Source organism: Pinus tabuliformis, chromosome X, assembly GCF_031772625.1.
Source record: "Pinus tabuliformis cultivar Carrire ecotype Pingquan chromosome X, CPIR1, whole genome shotgun sequence".
In the NCBI taxonomy this organism is placed as follows: domain Eukaryota; kingdom Viridiplantae; phylum Streptophyta; class Pinopsida; order Pinales; family Pinaceae; genus Pinus; species Pinus tabuliformis.
Genome location: NC_142308.1, coordinates 730,897,242 through 730,920,251, shown reverse-complemented (window position 1 = coordinate 730,920,251; position 23,010 = coordinate 730,897,242). Strand labels below are relative to the sequence as shown.

Sequence of the window (23,010 nt, the reverse complement as noted above, 5' to 3'; positions counted from 1 at the left end):
AATCAGGTACAAATTTCCTTTACCTAGAATTGAAGATTTAATGGATTGCTTGAGTGGAGCAAAGTATTTTTCAAAACTAGATCTTAAAAGTGGGTATCATCAGATAAGGATAAGAGAAGGGGATGAGTGGAAAACCGCTTTTAAGACAAATGAGGGATTGTATGAGTGGAGAGTAATGCCTTTTGGGTTGTCAAATGCACCAAGTACGTTTATGAGACTCATGAATGAAGTTTTTAAAGATTTTATTGGTAAATTTGTAATATTATATCTGGACGATATATTACTTTACAACAGGTCTAAGGAGGAGCACATGAGGCATCTGAATTATGTCTTACAAAAGCTACAATAGGAAAAATTATTGCTGAATTTGAAGAAGTGTTCATTCATGAAAGAAGAGCCAGTGTATTTGGGTTTTGTTATTTCTGTTGAAGGGCTGAAGATGGATCCAGAGAAGATCAAGGCAATCATGGAGTGGCCTTCACCTAAAAGTGTTTTTGAGGTAAGAAGTTTTCATGGTCTTGCTAGTTTTTATAGAAAATTCATCAAGAATTTTAGTAAGATCAATGCACCTATTATTGAGACCATAAAGAAGGATAAATAACCATTTAGATGGATTGCTGAAGCAGAAAAGAATTTTTAGCTGTTAAAGAAGAAAATCACTGAAAAGCCTATTTTGGTTCTACCTGATTTTAGTAAACCTTTTCAAGTGAAGTGTGATGCTAGCGGAGAAGCAATTGGAGGTGTTTTAAGTCAGGAAGATAGACCTATAGCCTATTTTAGTGAAAAGTTAAATGATTCCAGAAAGAAGTATTCTTCTTATGATAAGGAGTTCTATGCAGTTGTGCAGTCATTAAAAAAATGGAGGCATTATCTAATGTCAAAAGAATTTATCCTTTACTTAGATAACCATGCACTACAGTATATTATGCAGCAACCAAAGCTTAGCCAGAAACATGCTAAATGGGTAGAGTATCTTCAAGGTTTCCATTTTGTTTTGAAACATATAAATGGCCAATCAAACAAAGTTGCAGATGCCTTAAGTAGGAGAAATATATTACTGCAAGAGAGTCAAATTCAAGTGTTAGGATTTGATTTTCTTAAAGAATTATATGAGACAGATTCAGATTTTAAGGAGGCATTTGAAGCTTGTAAAAATCTTGTTTTGATGGATAGGAGTAAGTGGTTGGATTATTTCTTACAAGATGGACTGTTGTTTAAGAGAAATCAGCTGTGCATACCAAACTGTTCAATGAGGGAGAATTTAATCAAAGAAAAACATAGTGGAGTACTTGCAGGACATTGGCATAGGAAGACTTTTGAACAGTTGAACAGATTTTATTTCTGGCCAAAACTGAGATTTGATGTGGAAAAATATGTCAGAACTTGCAAAATCTGTCAATATGCAAAGGGAAGAAGCCAAAACATAGGTTTGTATATTCCATTACCAATTCCAGATAGGCCTTGGGATATGGTAAGTATGGATTTTGTTTTGGGCTTACCAAAGAATCAAAGAGGTAATGATCCAATTTTTGTTGTAGTGGACAGATTTTCAAAAATGGCACACTTTATTCCATGTTATAAAACTAGTGATGCTTCTCACATTGCTAATTTGTTCTTTAAGGAGGTTGTAAGATTGCATGGGTTGCCTAAGAGTATTGTCTCAGATAGGGATTCCAAATTTGTTGGACATTTCTGGAGGACATTATGGAAGAAGCTGGGAACTAAATTAAGTTTCAGTTCTGCCTATCATCCACAAACTGATGGACAGACTGAAGTTGTGAACAGGAGTTTGGGCAATCTTTTAAGGAGCCTTACTGCAGAACATCCAAAGCAGTGGGATCAAGTGTTGGCACAAGCTGAATATGCATATAATGACTCACCTAACAGGAGTACAGGACAGAGTCCATTCCATATTGTTTATGGAATGCATCCAAGAGGAGTATCTGAGTTAAGAAACTTGGGAAAAGAAGAGATGAGAAGTGCAGAGGGTGAAGATTTTGCTTTAGAAATGCAAGCAATACATGAACAAGTGAAACAGCAGCTGCAAGATAGCAACATCAAGTACAAAACTAGAGCAGACATGAGAAGAAGAGAGGTGAACTTTGAAGTTGGAGATATGGTTTTAGCACATCTCAGAAAGGAGAGGTTTCCAAAGAGGGAGTATAACAAATTGAAGTTCAAAAAAATTGGACCGTGCAGAGTGTTGAGGAAATTTTCTGCAAATGCCTATGAGATTGAGTTACCCCCTGATGTTGGAATATCACCAATTTTTAATGTTGCAGACCTGTACAAGTATGAAGGTGAAACTGCAGATGATAAAACACAAGATCAAGAGACACAAGAGATTGACTGGGTAAAACAGTTACCCACAGCAAAAGAATTGCAGCCAGAAAGAATTCTGGACAAGAAGGTGTTTAAGAAGACAAGGGGACAAGAGTACTTCCAGTATTTGGTAAAATGGAAGGATCAACCAACCGCTGAAGCTACTTGGGTTACAGAAGACATGCTACAAAAACTGGGCAGTTTTGTAGATGAATTCATGGACAGGAGCCCATGAAGAAATTTGTCCTCAGGAGTCTGATGCAGGATCATGAGACTTGGAGGGGAAAATCTTCAAACTTATCCCAAAAATCCAAAAAGATCTACAGGCAAAGGAGTGGGGTCCTTTAGTGAGCGATTTCCATGCTTTTCTAGTTTTAGATTAGGATAGAATTAAGAATAAAATCACGTTGTAATAATCGCTTATGGATAAGCTGTAACAAGCTTTATTCATAATTGCTTTAAATCGCTCTATGTAAAAGGCATGCTTTTGTATGAGATAAGGACCGAGAGGGCTTATCTATTATATATAAAATGAAATAACGGGACGCTCAGAGTTAGAGAGCCCGGAAGCATTATCATCTGAAAAAAAACCTCTCTCTGTGCATCTGATTTTATGGTTCTTTGTTGAATGGAATTTGGATGCGTGTATCAATTTTAAGGCTTTCTCCTGAGTCTGAATATCAATGAATTAACCTTGTTTCCAATTAATATTTTGGTTGAAGCCTTTAGATTTGTGTTTTTCATTCATATTAGCGAGCCTGGCTCTTTAGTTGCTTTAGTTGAGTTCTGCGGGTAAAACTCTGTTTTACACAGAGAAATTGTGAATTACTTAGCCGGAACAGAGTTCTGGACTTGAAGTTTTATTGCACAGAGACTATACCCTCGTCAGGTCCGAAACCTTTATCACATCGCTGAGTGGAAGCGGAACAGAGTTGAACTGTTGGAACGCCGAACTCCGTTAGCGCAACACTACCGAAGCTGAAACATTATAGGGAGGCTTTAATAACATATCGGGTCCGCGATTGTTATCGCGTCGCCAAATCGGAGTGGAAGGACCCTTGCATTGGGAGCACTGGAGTCGCCGATTGCGATCTCCGATCGCATCGGAGAAAAGAGCTTGGAAGGGCTGATGTTAAACTGCCGATAGAGTTAATTGCTTAAACGCATTTCTTGTAATTAAAGTGCCGATAGTGTATTTCCGTTCCTTTGGAACGAAAGCCCTCCGCCTATGTGTATAGCGTTTTTAACGCATTTCCTTTGTTTTAAAGCAACGATAGTTTATCACTAAAATTCCTATGGGATTATAGTTCCGATAGAGGAAAACAGGCCTGTGATATGTTTTGCGTCGATAACAAAGGTTGGAGTGTATTAGAGGGAAAACTCATGACGCTGTCAATAGATGACTGATACACCTGTGGAAGTCGAAAGAGGAATTCAGTCAGAAATAGAAGAAATTATATCAGGTCTCAACTGTTTGACCATATCGCCTGCACCCAGGCCACCAAGCCCTGTGATGAAATCCATCGAAATATTTTCCCATTTCCCCTCAGGGATGGGAAGTGGCTGTAGCAATCCTGCGGGGTGGGTCAGTTCCCCCTTGTTCCTCTGACAAGCCTCACACTCCCGTACGTGCTGCAGCATGTCCCCCTTGAGGCCCTTCCACGTGAATCTCTCCCTGACAACCATATAAGTCTTCTGGAACCCCTGGTGCCTGGATAGTGGTGAATCATGTGCTGCCTGGAGCACCCTCTCCCTCAACTGTGAGTTGGGCACTAAGAAAATGCGCCCCTTGTAATAGATGACCTCATCCATCACTCGGTAACGCTCATCTGCATGAGTACCCTCCAATACCTTGCATGCCCTCCTGTCTTTGGAGTACTCCACCAACAACTGAGCCTTCCAATCATGGTAGATTCTCATTAGGGATAATCCAGTTGGTCTTCGAGATAGAGCATCAGCCACCACATTGTGCTTTCCCCGCACATACTCTATATCGAAGTCATAGGCCTGTGCCTTGCTGACCCATCTCTGCTGCCTGTCATTGAGGCCCTGTTGCCGCATGAAATTTTGAAGGATGTTGTGATTAGTCTTCACTCGAAACATGTTGCCCACCAAATACTAACGGAACTTGGCCAATGCATGCATAATGGCCAGTGTCTCATTGTCATATATGGAATATGACAGCTCATGGGATTCCCTTCCTGTGACAATATTGCTCCAACTCCTACCCCTGATGCATCACACTCCACCGTGAATGGCTGGGAAAAATCCGGAAGTGCAAAGACCAGGCAACTTCTCATCACCTCCTTGAGGCGGTCGAAGGCAACCTATGCCCCATTAGTCCATGTGAAAGCCCCTCTTTTGGTCAAGTCGGTCAAGGGCACTACCAGTTTTGAGAACCCTTTGACAAACTTCAGGTAGTAGGTGCAAATGCCCAAGAAGCCCCTCAGCGTAGTCACATCTCGGGGTACTGGCCAATCCCAGATGGCCCTAATCTTCTCCTCATGGACCTTCACCCCATCAACACCAATGATATGCCCTAGGTAGAGCATCTTTGTCAACCCAAACTCGCACTTGGAGAGCTTGGCATAAAACTGCTGCTCCTCTAGAATGCGCAGTACCTCCTCCAAGTGTTGGAGGTGCTCCTCCCATGTCCGGCTATAAATCAGAATGTCATCGAAGAAAACTAGCATGAACCTCCTCAATTGTCCCCAGAAGACATGGTTCATGCATGACTGGAAGGTGGCCAGAGCGTTGGTCAGCCCAAATGGCATGACCAAGAACTCAAAGTGCCCATAGTGGCACCAGAAAGCGGTCTTAGGGATATCCTAATCCCTCACCCTGATCTGGTGGTACCCTGAACACAGATTAATCTTAGAGAAGTACTCTCTCCTCTAAGCTCATCCATCAGCTCATCTATGCGGGGAATAAGGTACCGTTCTTCAGTGTCTTCTGGTTGAGGGCCCGGTAGTCAATGCACATCTGAAGGGTTCCATCCTTCTTCTTCACCAGTACCACTAAAGAAGCGAAGGGACTAGAACTTGGCCTGATATGGCCCAATGCTAGCAGCTCCTAGATGGCCTTCTCTATCTCATCCTTATAGGCCTTGGGATGGCTATAAGCAGTGGTGATTACTGCCTGCACACCTGTCTCCAACTAAATAGTGTGCTCAAATCCCCTGTCTGGTGGCTGCCCTGGTGGAATATCCCCAAATACCACTGCGTATCTGTCCAGTAAGGCCTGTATGTCTGCTGGTGGTGGCTGAGACTGTCCCCCAGCCTCTGAGATCCTCAGCTCGACTGCCCATGCAATGTCCCCATGTCGTAGGTTTGCCTCCATCCTGTAGGCAAAAACCGTCTGAGTTGGATAAGACTGCATGCCCCTCAAAACTACCAGTTTGCCATCCAGCCCAATGAACTCCATCTCTGGCTTCCTCCAATCTGTTGTGACTCGCCCAAGGGAATACAGCCACTGGACACCCATCACCACGTTGGTGTCTGGCACATCAACCACAAAGAAATGGTCTGTCATTAAGTACTTCCCCATAACTATTGTCAAGGAAGGCACATATCTCGTGTACTGTATGGTACGATCACCTGGTACTAGGACTGAAAAGCACTCGAACTCAGTTGTGGTGAGGCCCCTCCTCTGGACTAACTGGGCATCTATGAAATTGTGGGTAGCCCCACTGTCAACTAGAACTGACACCCTTTGCCCCTGTACAGTGCCTCTGATCCTCAGTGTCAAAAATTTGGGAATCCCGCATAAGGAAGCAAGGACTCCCCCGGTTGGGGCAAGGGATGCCCCACCCTGTGGAGGTGGTGGTGGTGGCCCTCTGTTTGCCGGACTCTCGCCATCTGCCACACCACAATCCTGCTCCACCTCATCCTCCTGGTCACTGTCAGAAAAAACCTCAATGTAGTGTGCTCTACCGGCAGTGCACCGATGGCTTGGTGCCCAGGGCTCCCTGCATGTGAAGCACAACTTCCTCCTCCGGAGGTCCTTTCGTGTCTCCTCATCTAACTGCCCCCTCCCCTGTGTGGTCCTCTAAGGTGGAGGTCTAGTCTCATGCCCCTTTTGTGGGAAAGGGGTCCATGCAGGAAATGGTGCTCTAGTCTTGGGGATGGACCCTTGTAGATCTTTGGCACACAAGACTGCTTCCTATAGCGTGGAGGGTCTACGTGACTTCACCAGTCCATGCAGGGGCTCAAGCAAGCCCTCAATGAAGGTATACACCCTCCTTGCCTCGGATAGATCCGGGACCATCACTGACACCCGCAGAAAATCTGAGATGTACTGCTCCGGGTTGCCTGTTTGGCGCAGTTGGGTCAGTTCTCTGAAATGAGCCTCTAGATCTCTCTAATCAAAATGCTCCACCACCCTCCCGATGAAGTCTTGATAAGAAGCCATGTGGGCATGCCCTAGGGTGGTCAAGCCATGAAACCACCAATCATGGGCTTCCCCCTCCATGTGCAGTGTGGCCATCTTAATGGCTTCCTGCTCTGTCATCTGGTTGAGTTGGAAGTAGGTGTCCATCTTCTCAACCCAAGCCCTGGCTGTGCACTTGGCAGTGCCATCGAAAGTAGGGAAATACATCCTCCCTATGGTCCTCTGCAACTCGTAGTTCTGGATCCCTTGTCCTCCATACCCCTTGTTCTTCTCACTCTGCTTGAGCTTGCAGTAATCTGTGAAGTCTTCATCCATAGACTGCCACTCTCTGAAGTAATCTCCCATCTGAGGGGGGTCTTCCTCCCTTGCAGGCTCGATTTGTGCTACTGGCACGAAAGAAGGTAGTGTAGCATGAGTTGGCACATTGGCTGAAGGGCACTGCACTGCTGGTGAGGGATGATCGAATGGCTGAGAGGCCCCAGAAGTTTCCCCAAACATAAACCCTCTAGGAGTGGTCCTCTCTCTGTTCTGCGACTTGATCTCTTCCAACATGTCTTTCTGACCCTTGGCTAAGTCATTCAGGGCCCTCAGGAGGCTGTCAAAAGCCATCTCTTCCTGCTCTTCGGCTCTACAATTTCCTCCTCTTCTACTGCTGCTTTCCCTCTATCCTCCGTATCTGGAGTAATCTCCAACTCCCTTTCTCTGCTCCCATACCTTTGTCTTCGGTAGGTGATGTTTTGTTGGTCCCCTTCTCTCATAGGAGATAATCCCCACAGTTGAGCCAAGAACTAGGCTTTGATACCACTGTAATGATCCTAAATAGGAATACAAGTGATAACAAGCAAATAATCTGTGCAACAATTTATAAAAACGAAATACACATTAAGCATCCACAGAAAAGTTGTAAATAGGGATCTGATGAGCCATTTTATTAAGTTTCCGAAGGAAAGATACAATAGATAACAAGATGGTGCACCTGGGCTTGTCTCAATGGACAAGCATGACCAAAACCAGGTGGGAAAATGGCTGAGCTGAAGGCTACTCAACTGCTGCACCAATCTGCACTGCGTTGCCCAGAAAACTACCTCTCTACTGAAGTTCGAATGGTTCGAAAGTGCAGTTCTACTGCCCAAAAAATTATATGCTTTTAACCCTGGACTCCTTGGCCTAAACCTAAAAAAACCCAGAAAGGGTTTTGGTTGGTTCAGACTTCTGAAATTCAACCCCCTTGGAGCCCAACCTCAGTTACAACTGCAAAACTTGGCCTACTAGAAATTGCCTGTAAACCCTCCCGGAAATGCCCCCAAAGTGTTGGGCTGACCCTTGCTATCCAATCCCTGACTTCCCGGATGAGCTCTTGGCCTAAGACACCTGCTCCCAAGCTCCACGAAAAATAGTTGAATGGCCTCTACACTGTCCCCACAGCCCAACAATTTGAACTGCTGGAATGATGGCTTAGCTGGCTGTAAAACTCAGCAAGAGTGTCGGTCTATTGCTGCTACCTCGGCTCTCTAACTCCCCGACAAACAATCTAATCTTTGCTGGCCTCTATCTCCCTCTGCATATTCTCTGGTTTCCCAGAAATACGCACTCCCTGTTTTGCGCCGGTGAATGGTGCTATGTCTCTGCCCCGGAACTCCTAAAAACCTGGTGGAACTGCCTCCCTAGGGCAGGCATGGATGGTCCCCTGAAGTAGAGGTTAAATCTCCTGCTTGAGAGACTCATGGCTAAATAGCTGGTTGACTCAGCTAAACATCAGAGTGAACAGTCAAGTAGTTTTGTTCGCAAATGTCAAAAGATGAAACCAAAATGAGAGTTGCTCCCTCCTTATAACTCCTTGGGCCTCCTTAGCCTCATGTGGGCCCCTCCATCCACCCATTCGACTTTCCCTCCAAGCTATTCGAATGGGCTAATTCGAACTCCCATGTGGGTGGCCCCCACATTCCACTAGCAGCCAAATAAAGTCGATTTGCCTCCTAAGTCCCTAAGTCGAAAGTGTGGGGTCCTCTTCCTTAGTCAAAACTGTGCAAAATTGTGTAGCAGCACCCTGTTACAAATGTGTTTGAGAAGGGACATGACATGATGCAACTTTGTGGGCTGCATGGTTATTATATTTATTCAATAGACATGGCTTGACGTCCCTACCATATGCTTGCAACATGTTATTTACATGTGCAGGTGACATAGGTGTAGTCTTACTTGTTAATTGAATCTCTTGTCATTTGTTGAAGGGATCTAACCCTGACTTGTCTTAACTTATCACCCATGAAAATGAGGCATGAACACCTATTCATGGAGACATGAGAACATGTTACACCTCAAAACCACATAAGCCAATAGTCAATCCAATGCATCAATGAACCAAGACAATCTCATGTGAAAGCAAAGCAAGGTTAGGCACATAAAACAGAATTTAAATCAAATCATGTGTAAGCTAAGCAATTGGAACTATCATGAATGCACAAGCAAAATTCTTACAAATGCAACCCATCAAGATCATGAGACATAATAAAAATGCAGAGCTCCCTTCAAACACATGGGTGAAGCAATCAATTGGTACTTTTAAGTCTTTTGCAAATAATGAGATGATCACTACAAGTAAATCAGTCAAGAAATGCACATTTGAAGATGAATCTCCATATAGGAAATTTTGAAAAAGAGGGAACCCCAAGTTTGTTGACTTGGGTTAGTTGAGGCCTCAACAATACCTTGGCGAACTTTATTATTTCCTACAACCCACCCATCAGTAAGGATTTGTCACATCCTTTTTAACTATGGAAAACCAATTAATCGAAGCCTAGCAATGCTATAGTTTAATTAACATATGAATATCATACCAAGATTTCTATTTTGCAATTTTGGCTTTTGTTTGGATGTCAACAAGCTGTGGTAGAATCAATCTAGGTTGTTACTGTATTTGGTGAACATGTTCATCATCAAAATATTTTAATCCTACATATAATCACTGATCACAACATTTATTTTGTCTTTTGCAGTCAAATCTATGGTAAAATACATTTATATAATATTATAATGTAGCTCTAATGGATAGTTTTTTTAAAGTCTAGATGTACTCTTACATTTCTACATAAATGTGTATCCTACATTTTCAAGAGATGATGTGGAATAATATTTATATGGCTTTCTTGATGCTATATTGAAGATATTATGAGTCTTGCCAAATATATACTCGTTGTGGAGAAGGAAACAGGTAAAACCTATTTTGGTCATTGTTTGTTTTTTGTGACTTTGAAAGCTCCAATTATCCTAAATCACTCATATTGTCTTATTGCAGTATTTCAAAGATTGTCAAATGATGGCTTTTGTGAAAAGAATCATTGTATAATTCTCTCGGTAAGCATTTCTATTTGTTATCTAGGTTTTGTAAACATTCCATACTAACAGACATGAAAAGCTGATCTTGCTTGTTGACATTAGGGAAGGGGCTACCCAGATGTCTCAACAAGGAGGTACAATTGGGCAGTGATTTATTCATTGAATCCCTTAAATTGATTAGCAATATTAATATTATTTACGAATGATGGATATATTCACGTCACTTGCAATGACACAAATATGTTATTAACTTATTATTTGGAATAGGTTTTTGCGGATTCTCATTGATGTGTTGAAACTTCCTACTTATGCACTGGTAGATTCTGATCCGTATGGTTTTGATATTTTGGCAACATATCGTTTTGGCTCAATGGTAAGCTTTTTATGAACTCTATATTTTCTTATTCTTTTAAATGCATCATTGATTATGGTCTAGTGCCACCGTTAGTCATGGTGGGTTTGGTACCTTGAATATAAAGGTGATGAAATCGTAGGACATAATTGAAAATTTTCTGTGTTCAATGTTTTCTTATCCCTTCTCCACTATTTAGAAGCTTTCATCCCCCAAAAAGTTTTGATAGAAAGACAGAAGCAGTCATTTCTAGTGCACATTTAAATCTGATTGTTATCAGTTGAGTGGCTTGATTAAGAACCAGATAATAGATGTTTATAACTTTATATTCCTAAGGAACTATAATTGTAAGATGATTCCATATAAAGTGCAATAGTTTTTTAGCGGTAACTGGTGAATCAGTAACATCGGATGACTGTTCTGGGAAAGACCCACCGGTTGCCACTATTCACCTTAATATCGAGATATTTTCAACATGTTCAAATTTTTTTCCACACAAACTAACATGTATTTAGAGAATTGACCCAGGTGGAGGGGGGCTTAAACTCGCTAGCGGCCACTCGAGCTATTGTCCTTTGACCATATAAAGTGCAATATAAAACTTTGGGTTACTCTATGTTTTATAACCCATTTAGTGAAAACTCCATGTTCTCTTATCTAGATATTTATTTTATATTTATGCCAGTTTTAACTATATCATGATCTTTTAATTTCATTAGCATCTATAACATGTTTGTATATTTTTTGGTAATTTACCTACGAAACTTACCCTTGTTGCTCCTATGCTCTTTGCATCTAAAAGGATGGATTAAATGGGTGCTTGCAATATTCTAGAACATAGCATTTGTTTCAAATGATTCAATCATCCTTATAGTTGGATAACCAACCAAATAGAATAAATATTTGAATTTTTTTTTCACCATATAAAAAAAGACCCTTGAAAGCTTTTTCACCAACCAACCTAATGTAATGTCCCCATTTTTATTTTCCTATATAGTACAGTCAGGGAGGATTTCCAAGGCACGAGAAGGCTAGGTCATGACAGTAGGATTATGTCAACAAGGGGTCCCAAAGGGCTTTCGAGGAGTTTTTATGCAATCTGATGACATTTTCTTGGCATATTCATGATCAAGAGCAGTTCCACAGAGCCTATTTATGGTTTTGTTGCTTTCTGATAATTCCCATAAAACAAGGTTATTATTGAGCATAACTTAATTAATTACGCTTTAGGTGGCATTCCGAGAGGAATATTTGACAGAACACCTTAGTGTAATATATCGTTGGAACTGGAACGAGAAGATCTATAGGATGAGATGCTAAGAAGTGATTTCTAGTGGCGAGAGAAAATATGGTTGGCAATTTACCATTTTCCCAAATTAAAAGTGACTTTAATTAGTCACTTAATTAAAAAGGGAAAAGATTATTTAAGGGGAAAAGGCCAAAAGTGATTAAATAAATTAAAAAGTCACTTAAAGACAAAGTCAAGGAGGAGCTTCTAGAATAATAATAAAATAATAAAATAAAACACTTCTATAAAATTGGAGATCTATCTATTGGGCCTTTAAAAGAAGGAGGAGGAGATCATTTGGGGCATCTTGGAGTCGAGTATTTTTCTTGTGGAGAGGTTTGGAGAACCAGGAGTTCTCAGCTTCAGTTGTAGCCCCAAGACGGAAACCCTCAGGTGATTTAGTGAGAGTGGGCGAGAACCCATCTCTCCCATTGGTTGATTCATTGTAATGTTCCTATGGAACGTTTCCAGTAAATAACAAAGCATACATAAACATAAAATCATGAAAATCAAACAGATAAATCCGTCCATGTTGAAAAATCAAGAAGGTACAATGTGGTGCTGGAAAGTGTGCACCTGGGCTTGTAAATAATAAGAAATCCCTCTCACATATGTTGCTGCTCTCTCCTGGCTCTGCACTGAACTCCCTAGAAAAGACGCTACTGGTTGTGAAGAACTGCTGCTAGGGCCTCCTCCGGTTCTCAGAAAATTCCGAGAAATTAACCCTGGGCTCTCCACCAAATACCCAGAATAAACCACGAAGGATTTTTCCTACGGTTGACCTTGGAATTTCGGCCCTCTTTCCCTCTATGGCTCTACTGCTGGGTAATTCTACCCACTTGTCAATTCTGCTACAAAAAGTCCTCTAAACAACTACAATCTCCAAGCAAACACTCTCACGGGCTCCTCCTCAAATCTCAGGCCCAAACTCCCTTGACTCCTCAACCTCCAAGCATACATCCTCCAAGCACTGCACAGTCCCTGCATAGCTGTTGTTGAAATCTCCCCACAAACTCGCACTCCACTGCTGGAACGAACTGAAATGGATGGAATTCCCTCCTTGGTATGGCACTCAAAGTCCACCGAAGCAATGGTTGAGATTTCTGCTCGGAAACACTCGTGTGCTAAACAACACTTGCAGACTTGGCTTCGGCGCAAGCGTGCTATGTCAAAGACAAGTTTTCTCAAAGATGAAATGAATGACAAAATGAGTGCCTTTTCTTCCTTTTGTCAAAATGCCTCCAACATGCTCATGTGGGCCCAGCTTGATTTCCTCCCACCGAATTTCCTCCAATGTATGTGTACTTCCCATGTGGGCCGCAATTCTCCATGGGTGGCTCCCATGCTCCACTAGAAGCTTGATATTTCCCTTCCATCTCTAATGTTTGGGGACTTGCTTTAATAAAAAATCAATGTGGGGCCTCTAGAGTCTAAACCCACATTTCCTAAGTACAAACATGAATTAAGACAAAATTGGCCAAAATTGATATTTCACTTAACAATAATACTAACTGGGAATATCACAGTCCTCCCCGCTAAGACGTTTCTTGTATTCAAGCAACTGTAATGAAGGATACTGAAGTATCTGCTCCCCTTCCCAAGTGGGATCCTCATCTGGTAGGCTCCTCCATCTGATTAAAAACTCCTTAATGAGCCTGTTGCTCAAATGCCTCTCTCGGGTGTCTAGAATAGCCTTCGACTCCAGAACTAAGTGCCCCTCATCATCCATAGGGGGTAGCTCTGTAGCTGCTTTCACCTGCTGCCCCGACGCTTTTTCCAGGCGAGACCATGAAAATGTTGTGCACCCAACTTCCCTAAGGTAGCTCCAGCTCATATGCTACCTCCCCAACTCAGCGAGTGACTCGGTATGGACCAGTGTTGATAATATCGCCGAGATATCGGCGATATTCGGAAATATCGCGATATTTTTGACGAGCCGAAATATTGCCGACAAAATATCGCGATATTTTAGGCTTTCGAAAATATCGCGCGATTTCCGAAATATCGCCGATATTTCGGAAAATATCGCGCGACGATGGAAAAAATCGCCCGGTGACAGGCAAAACTTTCTGCGCGGCCTATGTTTTTGGTTTTTTTCATGTCATTTTATTTTTCTGATCGCTGGAGAAGGAATGTGGTTGCTGCCAAGGAGGGTTTGAACGTTCCATAGCCATTATTGCCAATTTGCCACCAACAACGAAGATTTCTCTAAGTTGCAAGTGCCAAGAACAGTGAGACAATCTCATTCTTCCCTACAATCATTTTGCTTGATTTTTGTTTTCCATTTCAAAATGCAAGGGTTTTAAATTTATCATCATAGTGTGTAGGAGAGAGATGCACTGAAACTCTTTGCAAAACATAGTGATTCATAGTGATTAATTTTATAGATTCATTAATAAGTGCTGGCATACGTAGTGATGAGGAATCTCCACCCCAAAACTCTACTTTGTCAGTCAGATTGGGCTGCACATTCAACTGATATGGTGCTTGCAAAACACTAAGTTTCTCAATCCCAAGTTTTGTTTTCTTGCTTGCAACTAGTGGCCGGTGCTCAATATCAAGCACATCTTCTATACAAGCACAATAAATTTATAAAATTTCACATAAAACTTGCAAGCACAGGAAAGTTGATGGGGATTCCTATCAATTGAGAATCTGAGATGACTCTAGCATCATACCATGCCTGCTAAAGAGGAGTCACATGAACATTATTTTGAGTATAAGATAGCAAATCATTAAGCAAGAAAGTGGAATCTGTTGCCAAATAATACTACACTGCTATTTGTAACTTTTAACTTTTAAGTTTGCCTCCCTATCCCTCTCTCTTCCTCACTGTTTCACTTGCAGCTTCGAGAAACATTGTTTACAACTTTACAGTGGTATAATACATCAAAACAGTGGCCAGAAAACTAATTAACAGTCACCATAATATATTGAGAAATCATCTGCATTCATTTGTTAGTCAGTGAGTCATTGTTTAGCATTTTTTTCATAAATTTTTAGGATTGACATGCTAGTTTCAGCGTTTAATGTGAATGATTTGGATCTCTGGTAGTAAGTTAACAATGGTAAAATTTGGCTTCTAAAGTCTCTATAAATTAATGAAGAAATAAATCTAATTCATAAGGAACCTTGTCTGAAAGACTGGTGTCATACAAGTGAATTTTGGAAGACTGTTTGTTGAATACCGAGGTCTGATAATGCACCTACAACAGTGGTATAATTACGTAATAGTGATATAATAAGTAATATACAGTCACCTCATTTCCTTGGCATATCATTTGCATTGTTAGGCTCTTTCATTGCTTGGCATCTTTGGTTAAAGTGGCAATTATTGCATGATACAAGCTCACTGCCCTCTTAAGTCTGCTCTTTTTTTCATGCCCATTGCAAAATTGCAAATTTGCAAATAATGTAGCAAAAAAAGTTAAAACTGTTTTGTAAAATGATGTGGTTATTTGTAATTTTGTATTACTTATTAAGTTACTAATTCCAATTTTTTTTGGTGCCCTAGGTTTCCTTTTGAGTTAGCCCACTACAAAATACAAATATGCCAAAAACCTTGGACCCATTTTGGGAGTATGGGAGCCCTGATGGTGGGACAAATCGTGCATATCTTACATGCAAATTGTGTGGGACCAAGATGACAGGTGGGATTACACGACTGAAATACCATCTTGCTAGACTCAGTGGACATGATGTTGGGGTTTGTACAGTTTCTAGTCCGGAGCTTATACAAAAAGCTCTTGAGGAAATTGATGAAAATGACAAAAAGAAGGAAGAGGCGGAAAGAAACAAAGATGAACGTGCAGGTAGATCTTTCGGGATATCTTCTCCTGATTTTGGTGTTGACGGTAGTGGGCCTAGTGGCCCTAGTGGGAGGGGCTCCATAACTGGCACACCATCACATGCTACTGCTAGTGTGACTGCGAGGTCATCATTTTTTGTTCCACGAACAGGAGCTGGAGCACAACCTGGCATAAAATCGCTTGTTAAAAAGAAGGAGAAGCAAGAAGCAGATAGTCATGGGGAGGTGTATTTTCTGGAGCGACTTACCTCTCAGCATCACCAAAACCAATCCATTTTGGCAGCCAATGTGTGATGCTATTGTTGTTGTGGGCCCATGGTACAAAAGTGCCACACATGAGGAGTTGCGGGGGCCAATTCTTCAAGCAGAAAAATAGGACATCAACTCTAGATTGGCGGAGTTGAAAAATACATGGGAAGTTACTGGATGCACAGTGATGTCTAATGGTTGGACAGATTAGAAGGGTAGGACCCTTCTAAATTTCTTGGTACATTGTCCTAAAGGTACCATGTTTATTAAATCGTTGGATGCATCAGAACATATCAAAGATGCAGCAACGATATGTGAGTTGTTAGATGGGTTCATTCGGGAGATTGGTGTGCAGAATGTGGTGCAAGTCATAACAGACAATGTAGCTAATTATGTGTCTGCCAGCAGAATGCTTATGGAGAGGCATCCCACATTGTTCTGGACCTCATGTGCAGTGCATTGTCTCGATTTGTTGCTCGAGGATATGGGGAAACTCTCCTTCATCAAGGAGGCGGTTGATATGGCTAGGAGCATCCCCAAGTTTATTTATAACCATGCTTTTGTTCTTAGCCTTATGAGGAGGTTCACTAGAAACAAGGAGTTGCGGCATCCTGCCATCACACGTTTTGCCACAACCTTTATTACTCTTCAGTCTTTGCTTCGATGTTAGTTCGAGTTGAAGCAAATGTTTGTGTCTGATGATTGGCGTAATTGTAGATACAACAGGAGACCTGATGGGAAAGCCATTGCAAAAATGGTGTACTCTGAGACATTTTGGCATGGAGTAGAAGAAGCATGTGCAGTTAGTGAACCTATAGTAAAGGTTCTTAGATTGGTGGATGGAGAGAAGCCTGCAATGCCTTATTTGTATGAGGGCATGGATAGGGCCAAGGAGGCCATTCGTTCCTATTATGCAGACAAGGGTTCTGCTGGCCTTGATAGGCAGATGATGTTATGGGATGCGATCGATAGTTGGTGGACAGGGATGCTTCATCGACCCATTCATGCAGCAGCGCTCTTCCTCAACCCCGCATTTTCATACAAATGCAACTTTGATTTTGATGGCGAGGTGATGGAAGGGCTCCATTCCTGTATTCAGAGGATGGTACTTGATCCTGAGCTTCGTAGCAAAATCAATCGCGAGATACAGTCTTATCGGGATTGTGTTGGCCTATTTGGCTTTGATGATGCTATTAGGGAAAGGACCCTCTTCATGCCACGTAAGTGACAAGTCATCACTCATTAGAAATTAGAATTTTCAATTTAGAATTTTCTTCCTTATAAATTTATAATTCTATTTTTTTTAAATTCAATTATGTAACTTTTATTTGAAAGCTTAATTATGTTTTAAGTTTTTGAATTTTTTATTTCATTATTTTGTTGTAGATATTTGGTGGCGAAGCTATGGTGCAAGGCACCAAATTTGCAAAAATTGGCCATACGAATCTTGAATCAAACATTTAGCTCTTCACGGTGTGAGCACAATTGGAGTGTATTTGAGAAAATACACGCCAAAAAGCATAACAGGTATAACTTTGAGCTCAAGCCTTCAGTTGAGCAATTACACTTATTGTAATTTTTAATTTTTAATTTATGACCTTCAAGTGTCAAGAGTCAAGAGTCAAGACTCATTACTTTTTTTGACACTCTTACAGGTTGGAGTTCGCACGCCTCAACGATTTGGTGTATGTGCATTACAACATCCGACTTCGAGTGAGGCAAATAGAATCACCAATGGATACAGATGCCATTTCCTTAGACAATATTGATGTATTGTCTCCGTGGAGGGTGGAGTCTGAGGAGCCCATATTGGAGGAGTCACCTTCATGGTTAGAGCCAGTGGCAGATGATCCATTAGAGCAGGGGCAGCAAGAGGAGGACTCAGAGTCAGAGGAGCAGCAGCACTTAGAGGAGGAGCAGGAGGAGGAGGAGGAGGACACTGCGGGAGCATCAGCATCAACACCATCTGCTATAGATATAGGAGAGCATAGCCCCATACCTAGGACTCATTATTTGACATTAGGTGCAGAGGTAGGGTCAGGGCCTTCTACTACTAGGGGCAGGCCTGGCAAACAACCCATCATGTTTTCCCATAAAAGGGCGAGAGGGCAGTGATTTCAGATAGATAGCTACTAGTTTTATTTGTTATGCTACATATAACTCATGATGATGAGATACTTTTATATATGTGATGTTATTTTGTATTGGTTCTCCACATTTGAGTCCTTGAATGGACAATTATCAGGGATCAGCAGGATTTGGTATCGCCTTTGATATATCATTTCTATTTGACATCATATATATCAGTGTTTTCTTCATATTTATGTGCCAATGTGTTTATTTCATGTTGTTATTGCTTTATATGTTTAAAAATCTGTAAAAAAAATAATATATTATGCATTTTTTATGCTTGCTGATATTTGCCGATATTTTGCCGATATTTTCGCTGATATTGCCGATAAGATATTTTTTGGACCCTCGCCGATATTTTCCCGATACCGATATTATCAACACTGATATGGACCATAAAAATGAGGTTTGAGCTTCTCGACCCCCTTCTGCTTGAGTGATGACTGCTTGTACGGCGGAAGCATCAATAAGACCAAATCCCCTACCTCAAATTGTCTCTCAACTCTACCCCTGTTTGTATAAAGTTTCTATTGGTTCTATGTTGTCCACATGTTGTCTTTGAGAGCCCGCAAAATGTCTTGACTCTCCTGTATCCAATCCTTGTTCCTAGGGGCCTTTCTATCTACGAACATCACGTCAGCAAAATACAATGCATCGTAACCGTATAGAGATTGGAATGGAGACATACCTATGGAAATGTGGTACATGGTGTTGTAGCAGTACTCTCCCAAGTGTAACCACCGTATCCATGCTTGCTGATGGTTTGTCACATAGTTATGCAAGTAACTCTCTAGCCATTTGTTAACTATTTATGTCTTCCCGTTTATCTGGGGATCATAACTAGTGCTCGGAGTGAGCTCAATGCCCACCAGTCGGAATAGCTCTTGCCAAAATCCCCCCATGAACCCGTTGTCCTGGTCACTAACAATGGTCTTCGGAAAACCATGTTGTTGATTTGGGGTAGCATCGGATGTGCTCTAGCCATGAAAATTGGTGGAGAGGCTAAAGCACATGAGATCTCCAAGACCAACAAATGGTTTGGGCAGATTCTAACCGGTTTGGGAGATATTAAAATAATTAATATTTTTAATGGAGTTCCTAAGTCTAAACTTAGGAAAAATAAAATATTATTGGGTATTAATATAAAATTGGGTTAGAAGGTTCCAAAAATCATGGATCAAGCCAAATCTAATCTTAGCCGTTGATTAGATATTTAATCTCGGTCGTTGAAGGACCAACGAGAAAAGTATAAGAAGAGGCTTGAGGGTCAGTTGGAGAATACACCAGAGTGATCAGTCATTCATTTTGCTAGCGTAGGGTTGCTAAGCAAAAGTGAATCAGTGATCAACAGCGAGGGGCAGTGAGTACTGGACAGAGGCAGAGACAGTACTGAGAAACCAGCGCAGAAGCAAGGAGAGCGAGAGCAGCAGTCAGTTCAAGCCACACAGAACCCAGCAGAGATAGCGCAAAGGCTAAAGGGACTGCGTCATCCACCTAGAGGTTGCTGGAGTGATGCAGAGAGTCCAACAGGCTGTGCAGTGCCTTAGAGGGTTGACGTAGAGGGTCCTAGGGCTGACACAAAGGCCAGAAGGGCCAGCACTGAGCTTCAAAGTTGCTGGAGAGGGTTTCGTGGGACAGGTTTTCTGAATACCTATTTCCGAATATAGAGGTATTGCTGCCATCTATTTTTCTCTGTCAGGTGAGATGGTTAGGCACCTAGTGGTACTCAAGGAAATACTGCATAATAATAAACCCTCAGAATAGCTGCACCGGTTTTCCCGCATTGGGTTTTTCCGAGGACATTTGTCCAAAAATAACGGTGTCACTTGTGTGTTTGTTTTCTTTCAGCTGTTGATCTGTAGATGTTGTGACTGTATTGTGTTTATTTTGGTATTTAAATGTTCTAAATAAATTGTTCAAAATGTAAAAGTAGAAGAAATAAACCAACAAAATACAGATTAATTTTCTAACGGATAGACTTAGAAAATTCAACATGGTATCAAAGCATGGTTGCAGATCACAGGAGAGCTGAAGGCATCAACTGAGCAGAGCATTTGCAGCAGAATCAACTCTCCCGAGTGACAGTAGTTGATCCTTGCAGAAGCAACAGAGGAAGGGTTGACGCAGAGGGATTGCGTCATCAGTCTGGGCCAGAGAGAGGCCAGCGTAGAGGCTGAGGAGGGCAGAGAGAGGCTCATGCAGAGGCCAGGAGGGTTGACGCAGTTGGATGAGGGAACTGTTTTGTCGGTGTCAAGATTGCGCAGAGCCTAGAGGCTCAATCCTTCAGTTGCTGGGGCGAAGGAAGCTGTGGGAAGTTTGCGAGAGCGACGCTGGTGGGGTACTGTGGTTAGAACAGTACCTAACAGGGCAATACCAAGGTAGAGGAATTTGCTTTCGAGGCGGATTTCTAGCTAAGGAATCTGGATCAGTGTTGCAGTTGCACAAACGATTGGAGAGGGGAAAATTGACGGTTGGCAGAAGGATTTCCAGGAGAGAAGTCGAGACTCAGAGCGAGTCCAGAAGAGAACTTCTAGGCGGGAAGTAGAGAGACTCAACAAGAGTCAAACCGAGAACTTCCAGGCGGGAAGTAGAGAGATTCAGCAGGAGTCAAACCAAGAACTTCCAAGCAGGAAGTAGAGAGACTCGGAGAAGTCGAGAGAAGAGCAGCGAGATGGCCGTGAATGGGCTGTGAGATCAAGACAGGTTGGATGGAGCGTCCAACTTTGTGGTCTGGAAGGCCAAGATCTTGTCCATTCTAGACAGACATCGTATCAAGGGCTTCGCCTTGAGAGTAATGGCTATCCCAGTTGACCTAATAGCTAATGAGAGGTACGAGGATGCAATGGCTAAGGCAAAGTGCATCATCCTTGATGGGGTCAAGGATCATGTGGTCCAACATATTGCCGAGAAGGAAACAGCAAAGGAGATGTGGGACACTTTGAAGACATTGTACCAGCATACTTTCGTGCAGAGGAAGATGCTCCTGGAGAATCAACTAAGGTCATACCAGATAGATCTCTTCCTCGGTCAGTTGAAGGAGATCTGTGACCAATTGACTTCCATAGGGGCCACGCCGGATCAGGAGTTGATGGTAAGGACTGCACTTAACGCAGTCTCCGAGGATTGGGAGACATTTGTCCAGAGCATACTAGGTAGGGCGAGTCTTCCAGATTGGGAAGAACTGTGGGCGACTCTTCGTCAAGAAGAGATCAGACGACTGACCAAGATGGGGAGTAGTAGCAAAGGGGTCAGGATCAAGAAGGAAGAGGAAGAGGATGCGGCTCTAGCATCTGCGGGAAAGCAGGAGAAGAGGAAGAAGAAGGACCTCTCCAAGGTCAAGTGCTTCCATTATGGGGAACTGGGTCACTATGTGAACCAGTGTCCGAGGAAGAAGAATAAGGGAGAGGCTTCTGACTCGAAGGCAGCGCCAACAAGGGCGGAGAAAGAAGTCGAGGAGGATGACGATTGTGCCATGAGTGCTCATGTGCCACTTGAGAAGAAGTGGGGAGACATCGAGCTGTAGTCAGGAGGACTACATGCGATGAGGGGCAGGATCCTTGAGGTACCCAACCTCTTGGATTATACCTTGCTACGGGAGCCCCGAAGAGGAGTAGCAGGACTGGCGGATGTCGGTAGAGACGGATGCGGATGAAGCGGCAGAGAGTGCTACAGTGCAGGAGTCCCTGAACAGCGCGAGGCTAGCAGGCTGCAACAGTGCGAGAGGCACAGAGTGTTGCACCAGTGCAGGATGGCACAGAGAGGTGTGCAACGGTGCGAGATGCAGGGAGTTGTTGCAGCAACGCAGAGGTTAGTAGAGGGAGCACTTGTTAGCGGCAAAGGGAGCTTCAGCATCGGGAGTGTTTCTAGCCTGACAGGGATGTCAGAAGTTGGGTGTATCAGTTACTTATTTCTCAGTAACTGAGTCGCAGTGCAGTAGCACGATGCAGCATGATGGAGGGGGTTGCAGTGCAGATGCAGTGTTGGGAGAAACGACCAGCAGCAACACGGATGCAGAGGGAGTTGCCGTACGGATGCAGTAGTGGCAGTTGCAGGGCCATGGGCAACAATACAAGATGCAATAGTGCAGAAGATGTTGGGCGGGGAGGCCTAGCATCAGCACAGGGACCGGTGCCGGATAATCAGGGTGATGCTCAATGTGGAGTATTACTAGAGAACAGTACTCGCTAAGAGGCAGTGTTGTTTTGGGGTAGTATCGGATGTGCTCTAGCCATGAATATTGGTGGAGAGGCTAAAGCACATGAGATCTACAAGACCCAGAAATGGTTTGGTCAGATTCTAACCGGTTTAGGAGATATTAAATTAAATAATATTTTTAATGGAGTTCCTAAGTCTAAACATAGGAAAAATAAAATATTAATGGGTATTAATATAAAATTGTGTTAGAAGGTTCCAAAAGTCATGGATCAAGCCAAATCTAATCTTAGCCGTTGATTAGAGATTTAATCTCGGTCGTTGAAGGACCAACGAGAAAAAGTATAAGAAGAGGCTTGAGGGTCAGTTGGAGAATACACCAGAGTGATCAGTCATTCATTTTGCTAGAGTGGGGTTGCTAAGAAAAAGTGAATTAGTGATCAACAGCAAGGGGCAGTGAGTACTGGATAGAGGCAGAGACAGTACTGAGAGACCAGCGCAGAAGCAGGGAGAGCGAGAGCAGCTGTCAGTTCAGGCCACATAGAGCCCAACAGAGACAGCGCAAAGGCCAAAGGGACTGTGTCATCCACGCAGAGGCTGCTGGAGTGACGCAGAGGGTCCCAGACGTTGCGCAGTGCCTTATAGGGCTGACGTAGAGGGTCATGGGGCTGATGCAGGTCAACAAGAGGCTGACGTAGAGGCCAGAAGGGCCAACGTTGAGCTTCAGAGTCACCAGAGAGAGTTTCGTGGGACAAGTTTTCTGAATACCTGTTTTTGAATTTAGAGTTATTGCTGCCATGTATTTTTCTCTATCAGGGGAGCCGTTAGGCACCCAGTTGTACTCAAGGAAATACTGCATAATAATAAACCCTCAGAATCGCTGCACTGGTTTTCCCGGATTGGGTTTTTCCGGGACATTTGTCCAAAAATAACAATGTCACTTGTGTGTTTGTTTTCTTTCAGCTGTTGATCTGTAGATGTTGT

At 42.6% G+C, this 23,010-nt stretch overlaps 1 protein-coding gene across 1 annotated transcript in view; it reads left to right on the top strand.

The window, feature by feature from the left end:
- Nucleotides 1-10,435, top strand: part of LOC149142009 (meiotic recombination protein SPO11-1-like) — a 157,671-nt gene extending 147,236 nt beyond the window's left edge. Inside the window, exons 4-7 of the mRNA XM_089451379.1 lie at nucleotides 9,875-9,922; nucleotides 10,007-10,065; nucleotides 10,150-10,181; nucleotides 10,315-10,435. Of these exons, the coding sequence (XP_089307505.1) occupies nucleotides 9,875-9,922; nucleotides 10,007-10,065; nucleotides 10,150-10,181; nucleotides 10,315-10,435 (260 nt within the window). The remainder of the gene's footprint in view (nucleotides 1-9,874; nucleotides 9,923-10,006; nucleotides 10,066-10,149; nucleotides 10,182-10,314) is intronic.
- The last annotated feature ends 12,575 nt before the right edge of the window (nucleotides 10,436-23,010 follow it).